Genomic DNA, 12,834 nt, shown 5'->3' on the forward strand with positions numbered 1-12,834 from the left:
CTCAGTTGTGGTATGTTCTCTTTCTTTCTCCTTGCAGATTTATGCCTTTATTTTTCTTTTAAATTTATCTGGTGTCCTTTCAGTGGAGTTTCAGGAGAGAGAAGATATAAACACCTGGGCTCAATCTACCAGATTTAACTAGAATGCCAGAATGCAATTTAAATCCAGACCAGCATACCTTCAAAGCCTTTCTCCTGCCACAATACCATATACTAAGTCATTCAGCAGAATCCAACAATAAATACTTATGATTGTGTACTCTAATATCCAATCTTCCTTTATTTAATAATAGGGCTCCTACCTTTTTTACCAGGGCATACGGCTACCCAGAATGGTAGCTTCCTTTCCCAAACTTCCTTCAACCTAGGTATAGCTGAATGACTAAATTCTGACCTTTCCCAAACTTCCTTCCTTTCCCAAACTTCTTTCAACCTAGGTATAGCTGAATGACTAAATTCTGACCAAGAAATGTGAGTGGAAGAGTTATGCAGAGCTTCCAGAAAACTTCCTTAAAAGATAGCTTGCATCACCTTTTGGCCCCTTTCCCCCTGTCTCTTCTTTCTGCAGTTGCAATGTAGACATGATGGGTGGAGCTTGAGCAGCTCTTTTGGACTAAGGTGGAAACTACGTGCTGAAGGCAGCAGCTCAGAAACATAAAAGGAGCACTGGGGCCCCCGTGACTTAGTGTACTACTCTACCAACTCCAGATTGCAGATCTTCAGATTTCTTTTATGTGACAGAGACGTAAGCCACTGCTATTTTGGGGTTTCTTTCCCTTACAATTGAATCTAATTCAAACTGACACAATCCCAAAGTACAGTAAGATTTCAAAGAGCGTGAAACACGGCTTTCTAAAAAAGGTGATGGAGGAGATCAGCCTTCAAGGAATGTTTGGGGGGGTGGGGGGGGAGTGGTGCGGGAGAGGATCTCATGCAGAAACAGTGTGATTAGGGCACAGGGGCACCTCCTGAGATGTTTTCAAAGGGCATTATGTAGACCAGTCTGGTTGGAGTAGACAAATCAGGTAGGAGAAAAGTGAAAGATAAGGAGGAGAAAAGGTTGGGGGCAGATTGTGGAAGGCCTTGAAACTTGAAAAAAAGTTTTGAGGTTGCTTTAAAAGCAATGAAGGCACTGAAAGTTTTTGAGAAGGAAGTTGGAGATACAGGATTAGAATGTGAGGGAGGGTTAGACTGAAGAATTCCAGAGCCTTCTATGTACCTATACAGGGTTATGTGGAGATGAGGCTGAGGAACAAATCTGAGTAGAGAGAGAAGAACATGGGTTCAAGAACTTACTTGTGGGAACAAGGTGAAAGGATACCTACAAAGAACCCAGAAAAGGAGGACGAAAAGGAGCTGGATGTCGGGGAAGAAAAGAGGGTAGAAATCGACAGTAAGAAGCCCGTAAACCTTCAGAGGTCTCAATGAAGCTAGACAATATCAGAAATGAGTAATAGACATTGGATTTGAAGACAAGGACGTCTCTGGTGACCTCTGACAGAACAATTCCGGTTGAATGTGAAGGGGCACATGGGTCTACTAAGTGTAAAGGTGTTAGGAAAATAAAGGTACTAACGTGTTCCATTCATCTTAAAAGGTAGTCAGTAAAAGAAAGGCAAATCGAAAAGCAATTAAAGATCTCTATGGGGGGGCACCTGGGTGGCTCAGTGGGTTAAAGCCTCTGCCTTCAGCTCAGGTCATGATCTCAGAGTCCTGGGATCGAGCCCCGCATCGGGCTCTCTGCTCAGCGGGGAGCCTGCTTCCTCCTCTCTCTCTGCCTGCCTCTCTGCCTACTTGTGATTTCTGTCTGTCAAATAAATAAATAAAAATCTTAAAAAAAAAAAAAAAAAGATCTCCATGGGATCCAGTGAAAGAATTTGTTAAGGAAGGGAAATGGGTCTTTAAGAGGAAACTGCGTATTAGTGGAGGAAGAGACTTCCAGGCTGTCAAAAGAGGTGGTACAGGACGGAGCAGGTCTCAGAGGAAATAAGAGCGATGGAATTTCCACCTCAGATGGAGGCTTGAACTTTGGAAAAAAGGGGGACCTCTCTTCTGAGAAAGAGAACTAGAGGAGAGGCAAGAAAGAAAGTCTTGGATTTCAAGTCAGCCTTTCAGCAACAAATGTTTCATGAGCATCACCAGAGCCATTATGGATCTGACCAGAAATAATGGTCCAAAACAGCAATCTTAAGACAGTCTCTAAAATGAAAATGAAAATGGCCATCACTTAGCTTCAGAGTCAAAAAATCTCCCACAAAGCTCATAAAATAGAAGAAAGCTGTAAATTTCACAATGGTAGCCCTGATTTTCTTGTCTTACAGATTCCACCTTAATGAAGTTCATTTAGACGAGAGGAAAACAACAACAAAAATTTAGCTCATTTACACATTTATACCAGTGTTGGAGTAACAGGCAACCTCCAACATGGACCTGAAAATTAATTACAGGGTGAAATTTTAGATATCCATTTGTCAAATAGATCAAATGCCAATACCTACTCAAAGTACAGCGTGAGGTCCGTTGCTAATATTGACTGCTTCAAAAGCTGCATAAGGTCACTATATTCCTTGGAGGACAAATTAGCAAAGATGTTGTGACCCTGTAATGAGAAAGTAAAAGGTCACGAAAGACAACATTAGATCTGAGGATGTTGATTACATATGTTTCCTATATTAAAAAAAAATTATGGGCACATGATAAAACCATTTAAAACAATTTAATGACATTTTGTGCAAATACAAACAGATTCTCGGGAAGACAGAGCGAAGTCAGAAAGTACAATCTTTTTTGAGGGCCACGAGGGGGCACTTTATTAGACTTTATTAGTCCTAAACAGGAAACTTTGAAAATGTTTAAACTTACCGTGGTCAGGTTTGTCCCAACTACTCCATCTGACTGCCACTTCCTGTAGAATTTACTGAGTGTAAAAGTTGACAAAATCTTTGGGAATCTTTCTGACCCTAAAATGAACACTAGTTTCACTTATAAAGACTTAAGTTGGCATTTTGGGAGCACCTGCTATGGCAACAAATGACTTCAAGGACAAAGAATAAAAACCCTTAGACCAGCGGTTCTCGGCTGAGGGTGATTTCGGCAATGGGGACTTCTGGCAATGGTTAGAGACACTTGATTGTCACACTGGTTGGGCGTGTTGTTGGTGGGTAAAAGCCCGGGATGCTGCTTAGTGTCTCACAATGCACAGGAGAGCCCCCACAGCAAAGATTTACCTAGTCCAGCATGGCAACACGGTTGAGTCTGAGAAACCCTGCGTGAAATTGTGAAGATACATCCCAATGTAGTGTGTGGTAGTTTGAGCTCAGTACATCATCCCTGAGGGGCTAGAATGTATATGGTAGGTTCTTGGCATAGTTCTTGGGACTGGTAAGAGGACTCTGACCTAGGAAAACTTGCACCTATATCTCCACATTTCTTTTCATCAAAATGTATTTTAGCTGCATGAGACAGTTCTGCCATGTTTTTATAAAGTGAAAAAAAATCCTTGCGTAGAGTGACCGACAATTCACTTACTTTGCTTTGAAAGTCAGGGAATTTTTCATTGATCAGGTTTTCCTAGCATAAATTAAGAACTCATAAACAGGAGGCCCGGGAACCGGAGGAGCTTTAAACCTGGTGTTTGAGAGCCAGAAGATGCTGAAGAAGGAAGGGGCAGAATGACTGCCTGAGAATAAACTGTTCTCTACCAGGAGGTAAATTAATTCTTTTAGGGAACCAGAATATCAATTAGCAAATTAGTTTTTACCAGGCACCAGATGATAATCACCTTCCCTGAGTTAATTTATCTTATTGGGTGAACTCTCCGCTCCTCAAAGACTAGAGTATATTGGTTCCACTTGGGACCAGGTCCAATATTAATAATAATTTTCAAATGAACTCTTCCAGACCCTTAATTCAGCCATTAGGAAGAAGACAAATAACTAAACGTAGGCCATGCCATAATTCTGCCCAGGATTTCTTGCCTGAGCTTTGCCCCATGGATCAATCATGGGGTGGTGTGCTGGGGGCCTGGGAGAAAATGGGTGGAAACTATGGAAAAATCGTCACCAGGATCCAGACCTGTGCATCTAGCATTTCCTGGTGAAAGAGATATAACCTTTAAGAGCAAGTTACAGTAACAAATATGTGGCGCTCAGGAGAGACTTGGTCTAAATTCAAGGATCTTGATCATTTTGTGAAAGAGCAAGCTTTACCAATTTCAAAGCACATGTCGTAAATGACAAATTTACAGCTAATAGTGATAAAGCTAGCCAGATAAGCTTTAATAAAAAAAATAGCTAATTTATAATCAGAGTATTGTTTGTATGTAAATTGACCTTCTACGGTGCCTCGAGGGTTAGTTTCTGAAAGAGATTGGTCTCCCTGAAATACTGCTTCTACTCCCTGTTTAGGGGGGAGTGGTATTGATGAAAAGTAAACCCAAATGTGGAAGGACAAAGGTCTGGAGCAACTTTCCACCAGCCTCTGCCTCGTTTGAAAAGCAGGGTCATAATGATATCTACATGTTTGCCTTTCTGAGGAGCAGGACAGAAGGGGAAGTGGGGGAAGCGCCAGGCCAAGACCCACACACCCTGTCGCTCAGGGGCGCGCTTCCGTTGTTATTGTTCTTCATAGGGAACCCTGGAGTGAGGGCCAGTCAATGTGTTTTGTTTGTCTGAAGGCAAATTCTCAGTTAGTGGGGTTTGTTTTTCCCAGGAAACAAACAAATGACCTTCTGAGAGACCCCAACACCCTGTTTATAGTGCCTGTTGCTACGAAGTGGGGGCAGTTTCTGGGGTCAGAAGCACAGAATAGACAGTCTGCACCCAAGCTCCTCCTTACCCTCCTGCCAGCCATCTTCCACAGCGCTCAGCTAAAACACGGCTTACTTAGGAAAATTCCAAAGCTGCAGATGCTGGGATGCTGGTTTCTGTCAAAGTTGCTGAGAGCCTAACCTTTGATGTTTCATTCCCAACTGAAAATACATCTCCCCCAGCGGGTTTGCCCTTCCCCAGCCGCACTGGGTTCCGGAGTGCTGACTCTCCTTTATGGGGTCGAAGAAGGCTTTCGTGATATTGCAAAAGACATGCTTTCTCAAGATAGGCTGGAGGAAAAAACCCCTCCATATTTAATGATGCTATTCCAGCGAAGCAGGGCCTTAATGATGATAATAATAATAATTAATGGCACAGCTAGAGAACTGACAAATAATGGGGAACAGATGATCCCTTCTTGGCCTAAAAAAAAAAAAGTCTGTACGCCTGCAGAAAATTAAACAGATCCTTTCCTGGCAATTTAAAACTCAGATGCCTCAGCCAGAGTCAGTTAGTGGTTTTTCTTTTTCTCCGTGGAGAGCTAAAAGTACAAAAATCCAACTATTTCCAACTCCTGCATTGCCACATGAAACAAAATAAGGCATATGGCCTTGGCCCAGGGTCTCAAGTTTAGCTGCAATTCTCACTTTCAGACTGCTCCCACCAGCAATTTTGGGTTCTTTTATCTTTTATAGCCTTCTCAATTGTGCTAATAAAGTGTAATTTTCTCACCCTGTTTCTACTTCTACCATCTTTTCAAATGGCTTTGGATTTTGCAAAACGGTAACGTTGGGCCACTCACTACTGGGATCGAGTCACTCTGTTAGTGGGCTTCTGTCCTCCTTCAGCAAGGCAAGCCTGTGCCCTGGTGACGAGCTAGATAAGCAGTCCCCTCTGCTGAGTGAGTCTGAGAAGTCTTCTTACTGGTACTGAGACCCAAATGAATCCACTCAGGAAGAATTTGAATAAGGTTCTTGGTCAGGCATCTGAAAGAATTTTTTAAAGCCACCAAGAAAAACAATCATTTGGCCTAGAAAAGCGTGCCCCTCTTCTCCATATCTACCTGTGATGCTACAAAGAAAAGAAGAGGTAGCAAACATCATTTTATTGGTTTACTGTCAAGGGGGGAAGCAGAATATTGGGTCTGTACCTCACTCTGAAGGATCATCACAGCGTGGTTAAAATGGTGGTGCTCCAAGGTAGCGGAAGTTCCATAGAGTTGGGCCAGGGCAGAGCCGCTCCTGAAAGAGGTCAGAAGGGTGAGTGATCCGGGCCCTCCATCTGCCATTGATTCTCCCACACCAGCACTTTGGATCAAACTGCTTTTCCTGCTTTGGCTCAGGAACATGAGCATCTACATTCTCAGGAAACTGTGTAGTTCACTTATCCATGAAGGAAATATTTTGAAAAACTTCTGTGTGCTAGGCTAGAGCCTGTGGATGATACAGCAATAAATGAGACTGAGTCCATGTTGGGGAGACATTTACAGACTAGTAAGGAACAGGACATGTGGTCATAAGGGAAGGTAATGCCCGTGACACAACAACATAGAAAGTGTTCCAGGTCTAAGCCAAGTGCTGTGGATGATTCTAGCTCAGGGGATATGATTCACGAACTAAACCTTACGTAGCCTCTGAGGGCCCAGAACAACTAACTCTCTTATACTAAATGCACTTAACTCTCCATGGAAAAAACCCTTGGGAATATTGGGCAGAGGCTATTTAACCAATACATGTATGGCTGACAAGCTTCTACTACTGTTTCCCAGCCCACAGTCCCATTATATCTCAGGGTAGAACTCTGGAAAGTTCCCTGGTTTTGGAGTCAGACCCTGGATCTTGGTAATAGCTTTGGACAATTACTTGGGTGCTTTAAGATTCAGTTTCTTTGTCTCTAAAATTATGATAATGCTATCTACCTCCTGTTATTTATGAAAATAAAATAAAATATTTGAAAGTGCCTATCATAATGCATGACATGGAGTAGACTGCAGTCTAGTAAATCCTGTAAATCAGTTAAAACCCATATTTATTTCCATTTTAAAAAAGAAAATATTAATTGATAGTTGAAAAAACTATTTTGAATTATCTATAAGTCTTGCTTATGTAGAACAATTTAATTCTCAACAGTATCAGTTAACCAAAGTGTTCATTGGAAATGTCCAAGTGTGTTCATTTCCAGCTCTTGTGGATTAGGGATTAGAGCATTTTATGAGCTAAGAGAGATCCAGAGAATCCTATAGTTTAAAGGGCAGTCCCAGGACTCTAATGACACATCTGGGCCCTTGTATTCTTTCCTGCTCATTCTAGAGAGTTTGGACATTAAAAGGGCGATTTGGCTTTTACTTGGAAATGCCAGAGATTGATAGCTCACAGTGTGCCCTGCTGAGAGGAGGAAGAACTGCATTTTTGGTCAATGTGAAGGATTTGGGTCATAAACTGTCTTCCATCTCCACTGTGAAGCGGCCCAAGGTCCCAGCCAGATCAGGAGCCCAGGGACCTTGCAAAGGTCCTTGCAAAGATCCTTGCAAAGACTCAAAGCTGACCACATGTTGGGGGAAACACAGGGCTCCACAGGGATTATTATGAACACAGTTGGTAAGGAGGGAATTAGATTTTAATCAAGTGTGTGTTATTTCTTTTAATCTTACCTTAATCTATATCATTAAATAAGTGAAAATTTTTTGGGCTAATCTTAATCGTCAGTGATTAATTAATATTTAGTTTTAGTTAGTATTTTCTATCACAGGTCATTTTTATGAAAATACATTTTTCAAAGTGTTCACTGTATGCCTTTGTTTTGGTTTTTGAAGTTCTAGGAGGTCCTATGTGCATGTCATATCCAATTACTTGGCATGAAACAGGTACTTAAAAAAATTAGCTGCTTGGCTAATAAGCTTACAGTGGTGTGGCTACAGATTTAGTTTGAACTGGAAAGTTGACAGTAAAAAGTGTGTTAACATATTTTGTAATAATGTTATTAATAATAATAACTATCATGAGTACCTACCTATCATACATTAGGCAACATAATAATGACTTACTATGTCATTTCATCTAGTCCTGACAAACACCATGAAATAAGAGTAATTTTTCTCATTTTACATTTTACATTTTTCTCATTTCTCATTTCCTAGGAGGAAACCTAGGCTCAGAGAAGTTATACAACTTTTCCAAGGCCACACAGCTGGCAGGTACCAGTTCTGGCCTGGAATCCAAGCTTGTAAATTTCTTCTCATTACATCATGAGAAAGATAACTTTTTCATTTCTGCTACTGAGTCTCCATTTTTGCCAAGGTGGTTATTATCAATGAAAGAAGATTTCAAAATTTAATGGAGAATTCTACTTGTATAACTGCTAACCACAAGCTCAGATTCTTGTGATTTGTTTCTATTTGCCAGCCATGCCCAGATGCCCCTCACTTAGTAATGTGAATCCTGATAACAGTCATTGATACAGGCTAAGGTCATGATGCAACATATTCTCTCTTCCTTTATCATGTTGGTTTAGCAGACCTCACAAAAGTTAAACCAGCTAGAGGATCACAGATTACTTTATATTTTCTTTTTTCAGGATGACTGGGATGTTTCCTCCCTCCACCAGGGGACACCTTATTACAAATGCTCCAGTGTCTCCTCTCCCTCTTCTCCAGATCCACAGGGCTTCTGAGTGCCGCGCTCCATCATATGTCCTCTTGGGCATTTGCGGAAATGCAGCCATGTGACTGTCCCCGGTCTGAGCATCTCCGGCAGCAGCCTCCCTCTTTGTTCCCCTTGTAATTGCATCTTACATTCTCTGGACTCCCACACAATACTGAGTTCATCACAAAAATATGTAGATTTTGCAGCTGAAGCAGACTAAGGCTACAAAAAGTGGAGGAAGACATTGTGGTTCATTCATTCATCTATCATTCATTCACCCATCAAGTATTGATGACTCTCACAATGCCAGACTGCAGGCGTGCAGAGTACAGAGATAGATAAGACTTGGCTCTTGCCCTCAGGAAGCTCACAGTCCCTCTAGTTGTGCAGGAGAATTTCTCTGATTAGACCTGCTCTAATACTGCTCATCTTTCTGCAAGCAAGGTGCCGTCTTAGCGTTCATGAAGTAGAGCATGAGACTAAACCCACTTTGTTTCCTAGAGTAAAATCATAAAAGCAAGAATACTTCCATTTCCATGTGGATCCTTGGTTTACACTACCAGATTTGGTCTGTCAGTTTTTCTAAGACTGCAAAACCTCATGGTGCTTTTTCTCTCAGGCCAAGTCTCACTGAGGGTGTTGCCTTACCTGCCACTAGGCTATGAACCTCCTAGGCCATAGGAGTGAAGCCCATACACATTAAATTTGATGTAAGTGGCCAAAAATAAAATGCATCTGTTAGGATATATATACCTTATCAAAAAGTAGTCTGCAGAATGTTCTTTGAAATATGAAATGGCATATGGGCAGAAATGAAAAAGGTCCTGTGGTCAAATATATTTGGAAAATGCTGAGTTTAAAAAGTTAAGTTCTCTCTTTTTCTTAATTGTAGGATTTCCCAGTGGTGTCAGTATGTGAAAGTACACTGATTTGGCAGGGGGGAACATCATATGCAGTATTAACCAATTTTACTTTGTCATAAAACCATTTTTTAAAAGAGGCCATGTCTTTCATGTAATACATTTAGTGTCAAGGTATACTTCCAGTTTTTCACGTAAAATATGAAAAGATACCCACATTATTTGCATATGGAAAAAAATGAACCTTAACTCCAGCCCTCATTTTAATTGTCTATGGTAAGTATATCCATCGTATAAGAGCTTTGGGGCACGCACAATGTAATTATGAAAATATTACATATCCAAATTATGGAGCTCTATATATCTCCAAATTGTGGATACCCATATTGTATATCCAAATCCCAGAAGCACAGGAATATTTATACATGTGATTATTCATGAAGCTCTTTATTGATTAGGTCATCCCGACGTACTGAAGCTTCTCATTTCTGGGTAGGTGACACACCAAGGAGAGACTTATTAAAAAGAAAAGTTGAAGTGAAAATTCTTTCCCTACAGGCATTCAGCACTTTGCCCAGGGAGCAAAAAAAATAGACGTGCAAAAACATGTGTAAGTTTGCTAGACGTGCATATTCTTTGAAAGAGAGATGTGATGGAAGTGTGTGGCCGTGGCTTATGGGAAAGTTTTAAAAGGAAAACTATGAAAGGTAATTAGGAAATTGAGAATTGCTGGGAGGTGGTGAGGAATGGGATTAGGCTGTCATGGCAGATTAATGTGCCCCAGGATTTCACTTCTGGGACCTGGCCGAAAGCGACAAGATGGGTTTTCATTCCCAATAAATGAGTATAAGAGATTATGCTAGAAATGAATAGAAGAAGTCTCCTAGGAGAATATACTACAAAGCTGCTCGGTACTGATATTTAATCATCGGGGGCAGCTGTAATGGAGAGGGGATGAGTGGGAAAGACGGTCCCTGGAGAAAACAGGAGAGAGGTGTTCGCAGAGCACTTGCCAAGCATGGTGGGATGGCCGCCCTCTCTGCCTATTGATCATTCACTGCCTGTGCTCCAATACTTAAGAATTAAGAATAAAATATGAAAATGCAAAGGTTCACTCATCAGAAAGGCTAAGAGAATAAATCATACTGTGCTATAACTAAAGTCACAACTTTTTATTGTAGAGGCATTTTGCATTTTATATAGTAATTTGTCCCTTGCTAAATGTCTCCTGTTTATAGCCTTATATATGAATAAAAGGTACTGTATGCTTTGCCACATAATAACTGGTGCATTCAAATCCCATTTCCAAATCACTTGAAAGGTTGGAATTATACTGTAACTACTTTAAGGGAAGGGACTGTTGGTTATATTTCTTTATTTCTCCCACAATGCCTAGCGCCGAGCCTTCCACACACAAAAAAGCACTCAATTATTGTGGAATAACAAAGGAAATAAGGATTAGATTTCTTCTTAGGGCTTTTCTAAACAAGGGCATGCTTACTGAATAAGTCTTATTCTAATCAATGAAAAGGTAATCCCTTCCCCATGATGTAAAATGTCTCTTTCAGTATTCACTGTTGAAGGAAATTTTAACTGAGGTTGGGTTCAAGAGTGACTCGCTTTGGTAGAAGCAGGGCTAATGGACATCCTGTGAGTTGGTAAATCGTGTACAAGAATAATTGTCTCGAGGAAACACGTCAGAATATCTTGGAATGGGTAGATTTGATCATGTGGTATGAGGATGCAAAAAAAAAAATTGAGTTCATCAACTTAATAAGTTGAATATCATCAACTTGATACCTATTTCATATACTGAAAGTTGTTTAATCTCACATCAGTCACTTGAGATTGGGGAACTTAGTTTCCATCTTTGTAAAATTAAGGTGTTGAAAAAATATGACTACTAAGGTCTCATTCAGGTCTTTCTTTTTATGGCTCTGCGTCTTGATTTGCTGGATATCAAAATATATTTTAGTTTTCCAGAACTCACATATATGGCAAAGCAGCCAATAAACTGGAAGCTCAAAGGCCCCAAATAAGTATTACAAAGTCATGTAAGAAAGTATTACGCAGTGGTTAAAGAATGGCTTTTGGAATCAGGTAGCCCAGGTCTGAATACTATTCTGCCACATTCTGGGTGTATGAATCTGGTTAAGCTAATAACTTTCCTGAGGCTCAGGCCCTCCCTGTTAAATGGAGACAAAAATATCTACCCTACAAGTATTTTGGTGAGCACTGGAGGTAGGAAAAAACACACTGTAGTTCTTCTCTTGGTCTCAGGTACTGTTAGTTGCAAAGAACAGAAACCAGTTGAAGCCGCTTCACTAAAGAGAAGGTTGATTAAGGGAGAAAAGGAACTCTGATAGAGCCCAGTTATCACCAAATGTGGCTGGGTCTCCTGGAAAGGGAGGAGAGCTGTGGGAAGGAGGGATCAAGTCTGCTTTTTCTCTGTCTTTCTCTAGGGTTGTACAATCTCTCTTTTCTATTTCTCTCCAAATGCCCACTTTTCTTCTCTTCTCTCTGCAGATTCCCTTTCTTGTTTCTCTTATCTCTTGGTGTGGTCATCACAGATTTCCCAGAATAGTAGCCTACAGCTGCCAAGCCTCTGTAGATCTGCAGCTTAGAACTCAACAGCTAACTGAGTCAAGATCATGGTAATCCCTGGCAGATAAAATATGATTAGCTGGGTTTTAGTTTGCTGTGTATTCTTGGTCCAAAGAGCTGAGAGGTCAACTAATAAGAAGGGCTGCCACTCCCAGTGATACTCGGGCTTTCTCTGGGAAAGGACATTGGTATCTGAGCACAGGTATTGTGCACTTGACTGTTAAAAAGAACCCACAAGGTGCTCAGTCTTGTTTAATGAGCATAATTCTAATACCTTTATCTCTTCTTTATGCATAAGTGGCAGAACGGTAGGCGGCTAGAGAGAGGATGCTAAAGGAAGATATGCTGACAATGACGCCATTGACCCAAGAGAGAGAGGCATCCTAAAAAATAATGAAATGCAGACACAGGAATTCAAACATAAGGAGTTGTCAGACCCTGTAATGAGAGTATACTCAGTTTACGCTTCAGTAGGCCCCAGGGACACTATTGTCTTTAGTGCAACATCAAACCTATGTGTATAAAAACTATGTTTTATAATAATCTATAAAAGATTATACTTGTTTAAGAAATCAGGAAACTTTATTGAGCTATGTTAAAATAGTTAAATTAGTTAAAATAAATCTCATCCATTTATACATTCATCATTCATTTATTCACTCATCAAACATTCCTTGTGTGTTTCTTATGCTCCTGGTACTTGTTATTCATCACAGGTACTCAAGAAGAAGGAAAACACAGCGGTAAATCAGCAATTTAAATGTAGTGAGACGCACACTTTTGAAAAAGCAGAGAGCATTAAGTGGGCACAGAAAATTGACAAGAGGATGGCACCTCAGGGATAAAACGCAGAGGGTGATGCTTTCAGAGGAGTTTTGGGGAAAGGAGAAGGGCATTACAGGCAAGGGAAGCAGCATATTGG

General features: G+C 40.7%; 1 protein-coding gene across 1 annotated transcript in view; it reads right to left on the minus strand.

Annotated features, from left to right (window-relative positions):
• PDE11A (phosphodiesterase 11A) overlaps window positions 1-12,834 on the minus strand; it is a 387,189-nt gene that overhangs the window by 59,465 nt on the left and 314,890 nt on the right. The window contains exons 14-15 of the mRNA XM_032356042.1: window positions 5,958-6,048; window positions 2,498-2,598 (exon numbers count right to left, since the gene is read on the minus strand). Of these exons, the coding sequence (XP_032211933.1) occupies window positions 2,498-2,598; window positions 5,958-6,048 (192 nt within the window). The remainder of the gene's footprint in view (window positions 1-2,497; window positions 2,599-5,957; window positions 6,049-12,834) is intronic.

Source organism: Mustela erminea, chromosome 8 (genome assembly GCF_009829155.1).
Source record: "Mustela erminea isolate mMusErm1 chromosome 8, mMusErm1.Pri, whole genome shotgun sequence".
NCBI classification, from domain to species: domain Eukaryota; kingdom Metazoa; phylum Chordata; class Mammalia; order Carnivora; family Mustelidae; genus Mustela; species Mustela erminea.